Source organism: Aegilops tauschii, chromosome 2 (genome assembly GCF_002575655.3).
Source record: "Aegilops tauschii subsp. strangulata cultivar AL8/78 chromosome 2, Aet v6.0, whole genome shotgun sequence".
Taxonomy (NCBI): Eukaryota; Viridiplantae; Streptophyta; class Magnoliopsida; order Poales; family Poaceae; genus Aegilops; species Aegilops tauschii.
In genome coordinates, this window is record NC_053036.3 from 136,368,393 (window position 1) to 136,385,268 (window position 16,876).

Here is a 16,876-nt window from a genome sequence, read left to right on the forward strand (position 1 = left end):
CCCGAGCCCTGGTTCCAATGTAGTAGTTGTTGACGGTGTTCGGAGGTGTCCACCTCGCCCCTTTGCTCTTTGTGTTTCTGGTCTTGGTGTTGCCTCTGGTCGCCTTGTGCCTTCGGCTTCCCTCCTCTACCCTGCTTAGTTTGGCCATGGGCGCGGCTCCGACTGTCCGTGTACAAGTAAAGGGGTAAAAAGGAGTGCCCCTACTTTTGTACACCGACAGTGGGGCTTCCTCGGACGGACTCTAGAAGCCGTCCTTGAGCACATCGAGGCCGGCAACTCGCCGCGGATGGAGTACCTGGCGGCCCCCTCCTTCTCTCGCTGCCATGGTAGTTCCTGGACGCCGAGGAGAATGGATACGGCGTCATCATCCTCATCGGGCTCCCGTTCCTCCGGGTCGCCGCTCCTCCCCGTCAAGCCGGAGCCGCGGGAGATGCCACTCGGGCGGCGGCGCCCTAGTCCGAGCGGCGGCACCCTCATCATCAACAAGGGCGGTCATGTCCCTTCTCATCCCTCCTCCTGCCTCATCAAGCCGAAGACCGAGTCGGCGCTCCTTCCCGTGAAGAAGGAGCATGAAGCCATGGCCGCCGACCTGGAGGACAGCTTGGCGTGGTTGCGCAAGGACTACGTCTGGGAGGAAATCAAGCGCCAGCGCCACGCTCTAGAGGAGATCACCGCACGGTGCTGCGGCCGCGACGAGGGCAGCGTCGTCATGCTCGACGACGACGGCGACGAGGAGGTGCCGGCGCCGACCAACCCCGCTCAAACCGGCGACGCAGGTCAGGGGTGCAGCAAAGACGGCGGTGGCGACGTACAGGACGATGACGGCGACGGCAAAGGCGGCGACTACATCGCCCTCTACAAGCACCTCGGCATGTAGAAGGCTCGGGCGGCGGCGGGCGGCATAGTTTTTTTATGTTTTTGTTATGTCTTTTTATTATGTACAAATATGAATGAAACCCACTGAATTTTAGCTAAATTCGTGTCTTTTTCGTCTAATTTTAGCTGAACTTCAATTCAAAAAATGACATCTGGGGGCCGACCTGGGGCGGTGGTTGGGAACCCGACCGCCCCCACAGCCAAAATAGCGCCGGCTGGCCCCAGGCGGCGCTATTTCAAGCCCCCGGGGTGTCGAACGACTAGAGATGCTAATACCCGGGACACATCTGCAACCCTTGAATTTGCACCCCCTGCAGCCTCCTCATGGCGATTTTTTGTCCAAAAGGACCCCTTGCCGAATGCTATTGCCAAAAAGGACTACTTGCGGATAAAATTGTCAAAAAGGACCCCCCCTCAGGCATGGCGGCAGGCGCGGCAGGCGACATGTGGCACCTGCCGCCATGCCTGGAGGCGGCGAGCCCTGCCGCCACGCTACGAGGCGGCCGCACGGATAAAACGTGTTTTGTACAGTGCCTCTCGCCGTGACGGAACAGGCCAGGGCAGGTGGGCCCTGCCGCCACCATAGGAGGCGGCCACCGCTGCTCCTGGCGCCCCCAGGCTGACAGGTCCTGTCGCATGCGCGACGAGGCGTGGGCCACGCCACCACTTTAGGAGGCGGCAACACTGTAGGTGCTCTTCGCAGCGCGACAGCCTCACTTTGGCCAACGGCGCTGATTCCCACACGCACTGTGTCAAACTGCGATAATTCCCACGTGCACAGACGACGGTGTTTACTTTGGCGGGAATCTGCACCCTTTCTTTTCTTATGCCCACTGATTCGTATGCCCCCGAGAATCACTCACTCTGCTGGCTTTTGCTTAAGCGGACGCGGCCGCATCAGTCACTCAGCGCTGCTTTTGCTTCAGAGGACGTGACGGCATCAGTCACTCAGCGATGCTTTTGCTTCAGTCTATTGTTGCAGCCGACGCGACAGCACTCAGGCATGCACTGGTTGCACTGTTTTGGATCACGCGTATTTCCCGCCTAAAATTTCGTCTGTTCGCGCCTATTTTCAGGATATACTGAAGAAAAACCAGGGAAGAGGCTCGTCGTATGGAGGAGCAGGAACGACAGCAAAAGGAGGCTCGTGAGGCAGAGAGACAGAGAAAAAAGAAAGGGCTCGTGAGGCCAAGGATGTATCTTATTTCAGTTGTACCGCGTCGTAATGAAAAAGATATAGTTTTGGCATAAAATGTGGCATTTTCTTGCCGCCATTTTCTTTCCCGCCATAAATTATTTCCGCCAATTTTCCTTCTTTCCTTCTGTCCCCATCGGAAAACACTTTAATAATACAAACAAATTATCGAACGTCGTGCAACAACTACAAGATGAAATTAAGATAGAACATAATGCCCTATATAAGACAATGCAAACTAATAATGTAAGTACATCTGAATTGAACGGTAGATGTGGACTTAAAAACTAAAAATACAGCCTAAACTACATGAAGGCATCATCGTCATCCTCCGTCGATGCAGAACTCTTGCCCTTCGAGGATGGAGAACTCTTACCCTTGGATGATGCATAACTCTTGCCCTTCGAGGATGCAGAACTCTTGCCCTTGGATGATGCAGAAGTCTTGCCCTTCGACGATGCAGAACCCGGAAGTAGCGGCATGAAGATATCATCTTCATCCCCGCTGTCGTCAGTCCATAAAAAAGTATGTTTTGCTGCAAACTTCAGCTCTGGTTCACTCTTATGCTCTATCTTCTTCCATCTTTCATGCAGCCTGAGAAGTTCTTTTTGTATCTCCTCAAAGGTCCTGGAAGGCCACCCACACCTAGATAATGCGTGACCCAGCTCATTCATGAGAGTGTCACTACTGATGAGTTCATCCCATGGAACTATTGTATTGTCTATCTTGAAATTGGCGGCTAAACGTAGAAGACACTGGGACATACTAGGGTGAAAACTATGATCAAAAGGATAACCGGACATCTTGAGGAGACTAGGAGACTACACTGAAGAGTGTATCCACCTTAGTGTGGAGGGGGGTTTTATAGGTTCAGAAGAGAAGAATAGGCGGGAACTCAGAAGTGGGACAGTATGGCGGGAGATATAGGTGGGAAACGGCGGTGCGAGGTATACACGGGAACACAGAAGCGGGAAAGTATGGCGGGAAATAAAGGCGGGAAATGGCGGTGCGAGGTGTACCCGGGAACTCGGAAGCGGGAAAGTATGGCAGGAGATATAGGCGGGAAACATTGTTGTCGACTGGTGCATTTTTATTTCAGCATACATAGATGTTTCTTACATAAATCGGAAAGTCTGATACTGACATATGTAGATACAATGGGTCGCACACGTGGATAGATGAATCACCCTAGTCGACGACGGTCACCTGGCCTTTCCTTAGGACCGGAAAGCGACAAGCGATTAGGGGGTCGAGTTACACGAAGACCGCGGCCGTACTCCACTTCGGCTTCCTGTGTCTGCGACTCCTGCATAGGTGGTGGAGTCTGGAATCCTTGTTGCAAACCTGATGCGTAATTGTAGGCGTATGGTTGTGACTCCTCGGGGATAAAAGATGGGCCAATAACGTCCCCTCCAAAGAAGTCTGCAACTACTGCTGTAACCGTGTCGCCATGATCATGTGATGCTCCCCGGATGCGTGTGTTGAGGCCACCTTGGGTGTCCTCATTGTCCCATGTACGATCAGGTATGTCCTTCACATAGAAACATCGTAAACAAACTGTTAGAGGATAATATGTGATATCATTGTAAATGCATTAAAATGTAAACATGACTACCTGGTCAGATCCCTCGCCTATACTGTCTGGCCATTGTATATGGTACTGGTTTATCTCTGGTACACGAGTCTCCTCGGGCATGGAGATCCCTCGCGTGGAGAGATACGGCTGAGATCCCTCACCTTGGGTGTATGCGCCATATCCTGTGTACGCATATGGGTTCGGGGAAAGAGTCTGCTCGGGCATCGAATCCAAGCCCGTGCCATGGTCCTGAGATGTCTGCCCCTGACGAAGCTGCACCGAAGAAGAGCGATGCAGTGGCAGAGATGAGTCATGTCGTGGCAATGTAGTTCTAGTACTCGGATCCTCCCCCCACTGCGCATGGCTTGTACGCACCTTGCTTAGTCTGGACGACAGCGCCGCACTCGGTCTGGCTGACCTCGCTACCGACATGTTGTACGCTCCAGTGACAACGTCGTTGCCTCTACCGCATCTGAACTTTGTTGCCATATAGTCTTGAAGACGTTTGTGGAATGACCTGCGAGCTGGGCCCTGGGCCTACATGCATTACGTCGCCATCTGCCCTACGTCGTTGCAAGTTTCAAGCTAAACAATATTTGGTTGTTATTTGGTTGAAATGATTATGAAATGATGGACCTGAAAAAGTTACTAGTGATTACTAGCTGGTCACGATAGTAAGCCGCATGCATCTCAACCTGTCTCTTCATCTGCTCCTCCTATGTGAGATGTGTTGGTATCGTAGGTGGTTGACTGGCTAGATAGTACGCGTGTTGATGCAGTACCACTGCTTGTACGCTTGAGCTTTATTTCCATCGTACGGTCTGCAAAATTAAATAATTACATCAACCGTTGTGATGAAAGTAAAGCATCTTCACGCATCGTATGGTCATCGTAATAAAATAATGTAAATAAAATTTACCTAAGTTGATGCACTATATCTGCTAGCGCTTCATTTTCCCACTTGTGTACCCATTGAATGTTGCGTTCCCTCCAATCGTAACAACTCCAACCCTTGCCCATATTTGTTAGCCTGCAAATTATGTAATAAAGTGTGAGTTTAGTAAATTAAAAAAGACATTAACTATTTAGGGAGGTCACATCTTACTTATGGGTTCCCTCATCGGTTCATCTTGGAAAAGGTGGTGGAATCTCTTGATAGAGACCGAACTGTCTCATGACACGCTCTGGGTTGTAAGGCTCAACACACCACAGGAACAATAAATTGCAGCGAGTCAGCCAGAATGCACTATCGCTCAAGATGCCTGCTGTGATGGGTCCATATATCAAAGACCATCTGTAGATGCTCCTGAGTCCACGAGTTCCATGTGACTACTGACTCATCAAGTAGCTCAAACTGCTGGTGGTATATAGGGTAACAATTTTTCGCAGTATTTGGAGACCATTGTTTCCGTGTCTTTGTCCACCTGCTGGCCATAGTTAGACTGTTGCCCTCGCTACAGTCGTATGGGTGTATGTGATTTAGTATACGAGGTCGTCCTATAGGGAGGTATTCCCAGGACCACAACTGTAGAAACTCGTAAGCGACACAAAGTAACGGAGCTTTTTGTGCGAAAGAAGTTTTATTGTGTGGCATCACACAAGCCTCTATATGTATGACATAGCATGGCAGAACCGGAGCTGTATTTTGGCTGGTCGGGTAAAGATTCATCTACCATATTCTCTACAATGTAGATGAGACTAGGGAGAACTACGTCCCGTGTGAATTTGGAAGTTATCACGAAGCCAGGCGAGTGGGATGCCCCAAGGGCCACCGGAACGTTGTGATTCTGGCATTGTCATCCCAAGACGGGCTGATATATTTAATGTCCAAGATGGAGACACTTGTGGAGAGTCTAACGGCTCACCTCTAATTGGTAGAGCAGTGATCATAGAAACATCTTTCAATGTAGGTGCAAACTCCCCAAAACGAAAGTGAAAGGTATGGGTTTCATGTCTCCACCGGTCAACAAGGGATGTAAAAAGGGATGGGTCCAAATGTAATTGGTGTTCGCATGATGTGAGCCTAGCAAAACCATGTAGTCCATAAGCGTCAAGGTGAGGAATGAAAGAATTGTGTATTGGCCATGTTTTCTTTACGGTTTGAAGTCTGAAAGTCCGATAATCATGATTATTATTTGGGTTCAAAAATAGGTGGCAACGGTGGACGGCGTCATGGGGCCCCTGCAAAAGCAATGGCACTTCAACCATAACCTGCACACAAACATACAAATAAAAATTATGAGAAAGACACAAATACAAATGCAAATAGAAATTAACTTAAAAATACAAAGGGATACAATTTACATTAATTATTTGAAGTTAACATCACGAGTACAATAATACAAAGAGATTCAATTTAAATATAAGTAGACATAACGAGTACAAATATAAGTAGACATAGCGAGTACAGATATAAGTAGACATAGCGAGTATAGATATATCAACATCATGCGGTGTTGTTGGCTCAATGCGGGCATTCCCTACGTAAATGTCCAGGACACCTGCAAACGCGGCATCACCTTGGTTCTCCCATCTGGCTATGGTCCATGTCATTGCGATGATGCCTAGACTGACGTCGTCCCTTTGCGGTTCTCATCAAGTCGGCATTCGGAACCCATTTCGGCCCATCTGGCGACAGCATTTTGTAGTTCATATCAATGCCCCAGGCCTAGAACTCACCGTTCAAGCTATTGTATAGATTGTACATGTTGAAGTACGACGATATGTATGGCTCGACACTGATTTTTTTGATCTGCAGCCGCCCGGAGCACATGGCTTGTTACAAGTGCACTCACAGGACGTTGGGCCGAGGGTGACAGCTAGCTTATTTGATCCTCTGTGGTGACCCTTAACGTACTTGGCTCGCACATTGACATCCCACTTATTCCTAAGTGCGTCCACTTTCCTGCAGCCATGGCTTTGGGACTTCTTTGCTTTCTCGTCCAGATGTCTTTGCATCTTCTCGAACCATGGTTTGTTCAATTTAACTTGTGCATTGGCGACGGTCACCCTATCTGCAAAGTATGACAGGGTCCGGTTCCAAGTTTCTTCAATTAGGGTTGTGATAGGCAGGGCTCGCACCCCTTTAAGAACACCATTGTACACCTCTGACATGTTGTTGGTCATTATTCCATACCGATCCCCAGTGTCGTGAGCCTGCGCCAACTTGTACAAATCAGGGCAATTCTCGCGTATCCACTTGCTCAAATTTATGGGCGTCCTACGACCCCCCCCCCGGTCTTCTCTCTGCGGCAAGGCCGCGCGCTCGATCTCACCATTGATACCTGCCCAGATCGCATTCATTTTGGCTTCAGTTTTCTGCATGCACATCCTCTTGAATAACTTGAACCAATCCTTGTTTATGAATTTAGAGTAAAAGTTTGCTGCCAAATGCCTCATGCACCACCTTCCCTCTAGATCCAGCCACCCCCACTCTTCTGACGACTCCTTAATTATGTAGAGAGCGCTTAATAATCCTTAATTATGCAAACACCTTCACGCTCTTTCACGACACCCATCTTCACGCAGCTCAGGAACCACAACCAGCTATCTTTGTTCTCACTCTCGACCAGTGCATATGCAATAGGAAGAAGCTGATTATTTGCATCGGCTGCAATCGCCACCAATAGTGTGCCCTTGTACTTTCTAGTGAGAAAGGTACCATCAACTGATAATACCGGGCGATAGTGCCTGAAAGCTTGTATAGTCTGGGCGAATGCCCAGAATAAGCGGTCCAGGATTAGCTCACCCGGGTTCATTGGGTTTGGACGTTCTCTCCGCCAAACTTGAGTCCCCCTATTAGCACTTGCTATCTTATGAAGCATTCTGGGGGCATAAGAATAGGCCTCCTCATAGGTTCCATACAAGTTCCGAAATATCTTTTCCTTCACACACCTAGCCTTGTTTTAGCTGACAGGGAAGCCAATTTGATCTTCTGCCGCTTTTTGCAAAGCCCTAATACTAATGTTGAGACTTTCCTGCACATTCGTTTCCATCTTCTGCGCCACATATCTTGCAGTCACATTGCAGTTATTTGAAAGAGTCCCAGTTTGCTCATAGCTATGCTTCACTATTTTTGTGATATGCCATGACTGACATACCCCAGGCTTCAGTCTAGCGAGAACTCTTCTGCAGCAGCCATTCGCGGTGTGGATGCATATGACCTTGAACTCTTTTTTATCAGACTGCTTCACTCTACGCTGGCGGTGGAGGGCGATTGCATAGCTACCTATTGCCTGGTAAGCAGACTTCTTGTCTGGGAAAACCTACCCAACCTCCAGGCTCCCCGCTTCTAGGCCAGAAACAGAGTAAAATTCATTGATGATGCTCATATCCTGTAAAAACCTAGGTTGAAGTGCCGCCGCGACCACCCTCTGAGGAGGAACATCTTCTTCTTCGCTTGAGTCCGAAGACACAGAAGAATGATCGTCATCATCTAGCGCCTCCGGCAATCCCTCCACGTGTTCGCTCATGTCAACGGCCATAGACCAATATCTTGTGTCATACACAGGCTGGCCGCTCGTCGGTTCCGATGGGCCGACGCTAGGGGCTGATGTGATGGCCAACTCGACCTCACCACCCCGCTGCTGCATCCGGCAAAGTCAGTGACAGAAATGAACTCCACATACACCATCAGTTGTCCAAACATTGAGTTATTGGGATTGCTTGCAAACCTCATGTACGACCCCCACGACTGATCACCTGTGACAGCCGCAAACCCCAACGGGCAACTGTCCCATCATTTCCTCCGATAACGACGAAGGCCTCCATTGTCATTTTCCCCCTGCATCCCTGGGCCAAACACCGCTCAGATGCACCTTCTGACTGCTGCGTAACCCACGTTCACCATGTCTCTCACTACAACTGTAGTCGACCCGCACAAAGACACATCCACCACGTAAGGACCGTCGCGTAAGACGTCCCCATAGTACACTAACAAATTTTCCATAGTACCTACCAAACATCCATATTTACATTTCAAATAATTAGTAAGTGAATATTTTATTATCAATCGACTAAAACTCAAATTATAATAATACGATGGAATTTTTTATATTACTCGATTCTAAAAACATTTTCATATCATCCGATACAAATAATTTAATAACAATATTTCTGTTCGAAAAAATTGATTTTTTTATACAGTCGGTTAAAAGGATAACCGTATTTTCGTTACAAATATTCGGTTCGTTTTTAGAATCATTTGCTTCGACTCTAAACATAATAGCATGATCATAACATTTTAATATCATATGAGTTAAACATTTAATATCTTTCGGTTTTAATAAAATTTTCATATCATGCGATACTAATCATTTGTTTACAAATAATAATATTCGCAGCGGCATGCACATCATTCACAACAGTACGCCAAATATAAAAAAATATTCACAAAATTACGACGTCATCTATACCTCAGCTTCAATATGGATGTCGTTGTGAATGCAATTAAGCGTCACAATAGTTCGAATAAATATCCGTCACCAGTGATATATGAACGGAGTCAACCTATTATCACATGAACATAAATATTACACACAGATTTTTCTTTCTGCTATCAAAAGTATGAAAATAGCACTTGCATGCATTTGGTCATCACCTCAAAAGGGACAGCGAAGATCGAAACACAATTTCTTCAATCACGTGATCTCCTCCTTGTTTGGTACTAAGATGATTTTTTTACCTAATTACATACATCATTAAGTACATTAGCATGTAGTCTTAACATAGAAAATTTAGATTATTGCGACATAACAAACTAGACCTACGGTTTCCTAACTATACACTTCTTAATAAACATACCACATGAAATAACACACCACATGCAATGACCAATTACAGTACAAACTTTTTCTTATTTACCATATTAAGATCTTCTTGCATGTCAAACTAAATTTATGCATTTCAAAAGCCTAATGTTGATCTACAATACCGTAAAATATTTGATGTCCAAATTCCGGCTCTAACCGAACCTAAATATTCAACAGAAGTACTAATTATGAATTAATACTAATGGACGCAACTAACATTAATACGGCATCTTCAACCTACTCTTGTCAAAAAATAGTGTAAATGCAACATATGTTGTCTGAAATTATTTCTAACTTCCAAGCACTAACATCGCATAGCTAATGACGAGCTAAAAGACTAACTAATTACCACCATGCATGCACACACAAAAATCTATGTATTGCAAAGCTCATACCTCGATCTTCAACTTCATAGTTCACTTCGCACGGCAATTCCTACTCCTATAGCTCTAAATGACTCAAAAAACTGATGAAATAATGCCTAACACAACAAAGAATACTTAGTTATGAACTCATCAAAAAGAGTAAAAACATCATGCATGTGAACGAAACAAACAAAAATGGATAGATCTCACCTTGAACTATCTTTTCTTCAACTTCATCATCTTCAAAATCCAACTCTAAATCACCCTAAATTACGAGTGAAAGTGCCTACCGAGCTTTTCTTTCTCTCTGTACTTAGAGACTTAGAGAGCAAAGGAGAGGAACGAGGTCACACAGAGTATGCTTGCGCACCGAGCAGAAGTATGGCATATAAACGGAAGAGGATCCGTGTAGTGTCGGTAGATCAGGTTAAAACTCATCCTACTGCAGCCTCGGATTCCCGCACCGAGTGGGTTAATTCCCGCAGTGCCGCGTCCTCTGAAGCAAAAGCAGTGCTGAGTGACTAATGCGGTCGCGTCCGCTGAAGCAAAAGCAGTGCTGAGTGACTGATGCAGTCGCGTCCGCTGATCGCAAAAGCCAGCAGAGCGAGTGATTCCCGGGGGCATACGAATCACCGCACATCATCGGATTCCTGCCCGTGAAAATCAGCGTCGTCCGCATGGGAATCACCGTCGTCTGCCACAGCAAAGTTGTCGCGCGGCATGCAGCAGCAACATCGTTGCTGCCTCATGGAGTGGCGGCATGGCCCGCGGTCTCGGCCCGCGTGCAGCACGCGCCATCGGCCTAGGCGCGGCAGCAACATAGTGGCGGCCGCCTCGTGCAGTGGCGGCATGGCCCACATGCTCTGGCCCGTTCCGTCCCGGCAACGAAAACACGTTTTGCCTGCTATCATGGCGTCAGGCGCCACGTGTCACCTGCCGCGCCTGCCGCCACCGCTGAGGTGGTCTTTTTTGCCAAATTGATCCACAAATAGTCTTTTTTTGTCAATTCATCTGGTTAGGTGGTCCTTTTGGACAAAAAATCCCTCGTGGCTACAGGTTCGGTTATTAAATCCGCAGTTGGCTTCCTTGCTTCGTTGCGCCACCCCTTTTTGGAAAGTTCATGTCTTGTTTTGAGGGGTGGAAAGTTCATGTCTTGGCTGATGGGTCACGTTATAGAATTATGTCTCAGATGCTGAAACTTGATACTCTCTACTGTACTGTACTGAGTCACCACCACCTGTGTCAGTTAGTTGATTTTCCTTGTATTCTACGACAAATTGTCATTTTTTTTCTGCTGTGCCTATCGATTTTAAGGTATGCTGATAAGGTTATCAAGTTTTTCCTTTAAACTAAACATGGAGAGAAATTCAGTATTGCCTATACTCTAAAATCATGTACAACACACCATTTTTTCAGTTTGTAGCTTCGAGCAACAAAGTGCCCATATGGTGGCATCAATCACTAGTTCTACTAATACCATTTGTAAAGAGTATCTACAACCGGACTTGGCAAATCCGACCCTTCAAACGCCCACGGACGCATCCGGCAAATTTCCAATCTCACAACCGGGCCATAGCATATCTCAAATCCATGCAAACCCATGCAACTACGTAAACGACGCTACATCGTCCGGCTATTATAACATATGCCATCGGACTACCAAAATTTGGCATGTTGGGCTATGGTGGAGAAGATCATCCAAAGCTGCCCTTGCACTTCCCGGCACCCTTGTCGTCCTTCTCGCGGAAGTACCGGTCGAAGATGGAGTAAGGATCCAGCCGGATCTACTCCATAGCATCCATGCCACAAGAACAATCAAACATGTCCTTAGAGGATTTCAATCTTGTTCTTGATAAGCTGGGACCAAGCAACAGTAATCTCCACCTTAGAGTCACAATCTCACATATACCTCGACTTATGTTGCAATATTTGGTCCTAAACGTGAGACGGCTTTGCCTAGCAATGGCACCAGACTGTGAGTAAGCTTGTAGGACAACTTGCAGGTTATGTCCCAGTTCTACAAAAACAACATGCCTTGACAGATCAACGTAACCAGCTGAGCCCATTGGCATTTCTCCATCAAAATCATGAGAATCAACCAACACAACATGCCTGGATAGGGGGTCCTTAACTTCCTGTGGTGGTGAGGAGCACATAATCCGACCGCCATATTCAAAAGGTGACGGCCACCCTTCAACAACACAGACACTCAAGATAGTAGCGTGGACGGTTTCTGTAAGTCGCTCAAAGCTTAACTCTACTGTGCAAAAGGAGTTGCTGAAGAGCGCCGTATCTAAACCTTCACGATAACCACCAGGGTAAGTCTCGAAGCGACTGATCAATGCTTTGTCACCAGACCATGTTGTGCCCTTTACTTTAAGTTGGATTTCGAAGTCAACATTGTCCACAGCCACAATAGCCCGAGACGGGCCAGTCAGGTGCAAAAAAGGATCCTGCAAGGATCATAATCGTCAGTATAGTTGAATGCAACAAACAACGACACTTGCAGGAAGAAGAAAAAGAAGGAGAAAATGAAGAACAAAATGGAAGACCGTATATTACCTCTAGAGTGAGTTCTTGGTAGTCTTCCCTTTGCCGAGAGAAGAGAATGTTACGGTTGTGATCTACGGCATCTCGGGCAGAGATGACCCCGTAGACATAGAGTGGCCACTTCAACTTTCCCTTTGTTTCAACAATCTTGACAGAGTAGATCTGCAAGGCGCTCACAGTGCTAGCAGTGTAGGGGATCAGTCCCAGCGTGCAATGTGTAAAGTGCATAGGACTCAATAAGGCTGCAGCACCAAATTAATCCAAGTGTTAGCCATGTTCCAACATGAATTACTTACTTATATGCAATGAATGAAGGAAGGAAGGACGGAAGGGAGGGGGGATCTGCTTGCATTGCCATTGTGGGAAGATGGATACGATGAGAAGGAATCAATGGGTGTTTACGTTTACTTACTCATGTCTTCGAAGTCACTGCGGTCTCCCCATGCAGATTCCCAGCCTTTACGGCGTCTAGCAAACAACCTGTCCTCCATCTCCATCTCCTCTGCCTCGTCCTGATGTGAGACAGAGATCCAGTTTGGCGTGTCCTTATCATCCTGCTCCTGGACTTTGAGAAAGTTGGCTTCCATCTCTAATAGCTCCTTTTCAAATTGGTCAGCCATCGCTAAATCCTCCGGGGTCATCTTCCCCTCCTCCTCCTCTTCCTCAAATTCGAGCATCTTCAAATATTTGCGCATCTCCATGGTCATACCCCGCACTTCATGCTCCTCATCGGAATCCAGCACCATCACCACTGCCTTTGTGCTTGATTTGCTTTCGTTGCTTGATTTGCCTTGATTGTTTGAATTGCCCTCGTCCATCATCCTCGACGCATGCGTCTCCGTGCTTGATTGGCCTTCATTGCTTGATTTGCCTTCGCTGCTTGAATTGCCCCCGTCCATCATCCTCGACGCATGCGTCTCCGTGCTTGATTGGCCTTCATCTGTCATGGGATCAATCATCTCCATGTACTCCTTGTTACTCTGGTTCTCATAAGAGTGGACAGTCGGCTGGTCGCAAAGGCCACTTACAGGATCCGCTGCCACGAAATGTTCATCCTCCTCATCAGTCATCTGGCCATCAGGACAGTAGGCAGCCATCTGCGGCGTTTCCATGTTTGATTTACAAAGGCCCGTTGTCCGATCTGTTACAGATGCATCCACATGTTGCTTGGTTCCCTGGTTCTCAAAACAGTGGGTGCTGGATTTGCCTTTGTCCTCCATGGTCCTCTGGTCCTCAACATTTTGGTCAGCCATCTTTTTATCTGCATTCGCGGTTGAATGTAATATATCCAGGGAGATCTTAGATAACCTCTGCGCCGCGTTTAACAGATCGAAGACCTTGTAATAGGAGATGACGGGGACACTGACTTTGGCCAGAATAGATGCCATTGATGCCATCTCGTCGCACAAGGCATCCGTCCGTTGCAATATGTAACTGAATAAGCAGTTTAGGCGATCCAACTTTTGGCATGCGATCTCGCTCCTCAGGGACGTGATCTTCCTCGCGATCTCAGGGTCGAATGGAAGAATGTCAGACTGCTTCTCCATGAGCAGGTTCACCAGGGATGCAATCTCCATCCTCAGGATCTCTGCTTCGGAAGGAACTTCCAGCTTCCGATCCATCTCCCGAGGCGTCCTCACCTCTACTCCCCCGCCGCCACCCGCCATCGATCTCTCTTCTCTTTCCTTTTTGGTTGAGATTGCTAACCAGGCTTGCCGCCTGGTATTCTCGCCGCCGCCGCCGCCGCAGTCTCCGCCAAACTTAGGGTTTCTATGAGGAACGAACGGGGGCCGATGCTTTACGCTTAGGGCGCTGATAGGCGCCGGCGCGCCGGCGCAAATTTGAACCGGTCAGCGCGTACCCGTTCAATAGCAATTCTCTGTACCGTCAGATTTGGTCCCCTTTCTCCTTTCTTCTCTGATACATCATGTGGAAACAAAACAAAAAAGAGAATCTCCAGCACATCCTCGCCTCACTCATGCAGCCCACGATGGCCGCCCCTGCCGCTGACTTCGAAGCCCGGCCGGCTTGCCGTCCTCGCAGCACCGGTCCTCGCCGGATCCAAGCTTTTCCCCACTCTCTCTGGTTGGTGCTTTTCTTCACGGTTGAAGCTTTCCCCATGCCGATTATAGCAAAAATAAAATCAGCAACAAAAGCAAAACAAAAACTCCAGTAATCTATTGGAGCAAAACAATCAGCCTGATGTAGCAAAAAAAACACCGGTTCCAGCAAAAAACCAAAATTTGTTCTACCAAGAAAAAAAATAAAGGTTCCAGCAAAAACAATAAATAATCTCGCCGGTTCCATCTCTTCATAGGCTGGTTGAAGCAAAAATAATTGTTGGTTCCAGCAAAAAAAAGACCAATGCAGCAAAGACCCATGGTAGCCGGTGTCCGTCGCCGTCCCAACATCATCATAGCCTATGCAGCAAATTCAAATGCTAGTTCCATCAAAAACCAAAAGAGGTTCCAGCAAAAATCTGATGCATCAAAAAATCATGGCAGTGACGGCGCCACCATCCCGTCAATTGCAGCAAAATCAAAAGAAGGTTTCAGCAAAAAAAGAAGTTGTTTCAGCAAAAATCAATAGAGGTTCCAGCAAAAAATCGAACGAGGATGGTAACAAAAAAGAAAAAGGATTGTAGCAATAAAAATAGGTGGATCCAGCAAAAAACAACCTGGTTCCAGCAAAACCCCCGTTCCAGCACAAACTCGTCGCCACCATGCTTGATTGAAGCTTGGCCATGGCGACTAACGAACCACACAGAACTCTGGGTGGGGTGGGGATGAAGATACAGTCTGATGTGGATGGGGATGAGCAACGAAGGGATAACGATGCAGGTCACGAGCGGTGGCGGGCCCCCAACGGCCACGCGTTTTGATTGTGGGGAGATGGGCTAATCGTGACGCTTCAATCAGCAGTAGATGAACGACCCATGCGTGACCGGCGGAAGACTCGGCCGGCGTGGGGTATAAACGTTTCCCTTACGCTTATATTCATCTCACGCTCGACTCCGGCTCGGCCCGGCCCAGACAATCGAGACGGACACCGGCTCACTCGGATTTGCAAAGTGAGACAGTAACCAAACTCGGATTTGCCTAAAAAGTCAAAGCCAATTTTTTTTTTCTGTAGCCAATGCGGGTGGGGTGGGGAAGCTCCTGGCCAAATCACATTTCACGCTTAAACCAACTCTACTAACTCCCGTCCCTTTTCCAAAAAAAAACCCCCTCTAATAGCTCCTTTTTTTTTTGCGCTGGCCTCTAATAGCTCCCTTATCCACGAACAAACCAGTGATTGGATGGTTAGGATGGTATTGGTATCCCCGGCCCACCAGAGTTTAAGTCATACACTTGATATTGGTGCTCGCATTACTCCTGTATTTATTTCAGTCTTCCGACGATGTTTGTTCAGTAGGAGTAGACGTTTCCGTCGACTGCAAGACATCTGTGGTCACTTCGTAAAATCTCAAGATGCTATGCCGTCTCAATCTCTCAAAGGTCCTCACAGGGATAGGGGTGTACGTGTGTGTGCGCGTTTATAGAGATGAGTGTATGCTCATGTATGTGAACGACTTCGATTGTACCGTATTAAAAAAATAGCCCATGTATCCCCAAAAAATACCGTTTATCGGAAGTTGGGCAAAAAAAGCCTCCTTTCGTAAATCCAAATTTTTGTATGGGATCTCTTATGATCACCGCTATTGCCACTTACGTTTGTGGGAAGATGGTCTTCCCGTGTAATTTTGGCGGGTGAATAACCGCCTAAAACTTTACTAGAGGTGAGCCTTGTGCCGCGCCGGGGAGCCGAGCTGCCACACCGCTGTTCGTCGCCCTGTCGTGCAAGCCTGCAGCCTCCCCTGCCCGCGCCGCCGTGAGGCCGCCGTTGCTCAGTCTCCTACCTTGCCCCATGAGGTCGTGCTGCCACGAGGCCGACGCCAGGTCACGCCGCGACAAGGGCTCTCACCGCCAAGTCGCGCCACCGCCGCCGCTCTGCCCTGCCTCCTCTCCCCTGCGCCGCAAGGCCGAGTCGTCGCTAGGTCACGCCACCTCACTGCTCCGCAAGCCATTGACACATCGTCTCGCTAACTTGCGGGCACAACGTCATGTCACTAACTTGCGGCCCAACACCATTTAGTAAGAAATAGGGGGGAAAAGAATTTTAGGGGAATGAGCTTTATGAAAACTTCCTCTAATTTATACTGTCATCCCGTAAAACGACTTTAACGGGATGATTTTTACGGGAGCTATTGGAGTTGCTCTAAGGCGCCAAATAGAGGCCAAATTAGTATTTTTTGAGAATCTTTTTTTTGAGAAATTTTTGATAATCCAATAGAGGACAAACTTTACAACGCGCACACCTCCCTTTTTGCTAGATCTAAGTGAGCTTGCAGGCCATTATATTTCCTCCCACCAATTTTTGGGGTTGGGTTTTATGTGGTTCTGTTTTCCCTAGTTTTTGCTTGGTGTTTTCGTCTTTTTGTTTATGTTTTTCTTTTTTTCATTTA

The 16,876-nt window shown here is 47.5% G+C and overlaps 1 protein-coding gene across 3 annotated transcripts; it reads right to left on the reverse strand.

The window, feature by feature from the left end:
• Positions 1-11,178: 11,178 nt before the first annotated feature.
• Positions 11,179-15,338, reverse strand: LOC109784316 (uncharacterized). Of its 3 annotated transcripts, none has more exons than XM_020342912.4 (4): positions 13,307-15,338; positions 12,785-13,225; positions 12,385-12,614; positions 11,179-12,275 (listed from the first exon to the last, which is right to left on the reverse strand). In XM_020342912.4, exons 1-4 carry the CDS (start codon positions 14,037-14,039, stop codon positions 11,607-11,609), a joined length of 2,073 nt encoding a protein of 690 aa, XP_020198501.1. In that variant the 5' UTR covers positions 14,040-15,338; the 3' UTR covers positions 11,179-11,606. The 3 variants fall into 3 exon arrangements, with proteins under 3 accessions (XP_020198501.1, XP_020198500.1, XP_073364331.1); XM_020342911.4 differs by having other exon boundaries at positions 12,785-14,483; positions 15,050-15,246; XM_073508230.1 differs by having other exon boundaries at positions 12,785-15,332.
• Between the last annotated feature and the right edge of the window lie 1,538 nt (positions 15,339-16,876).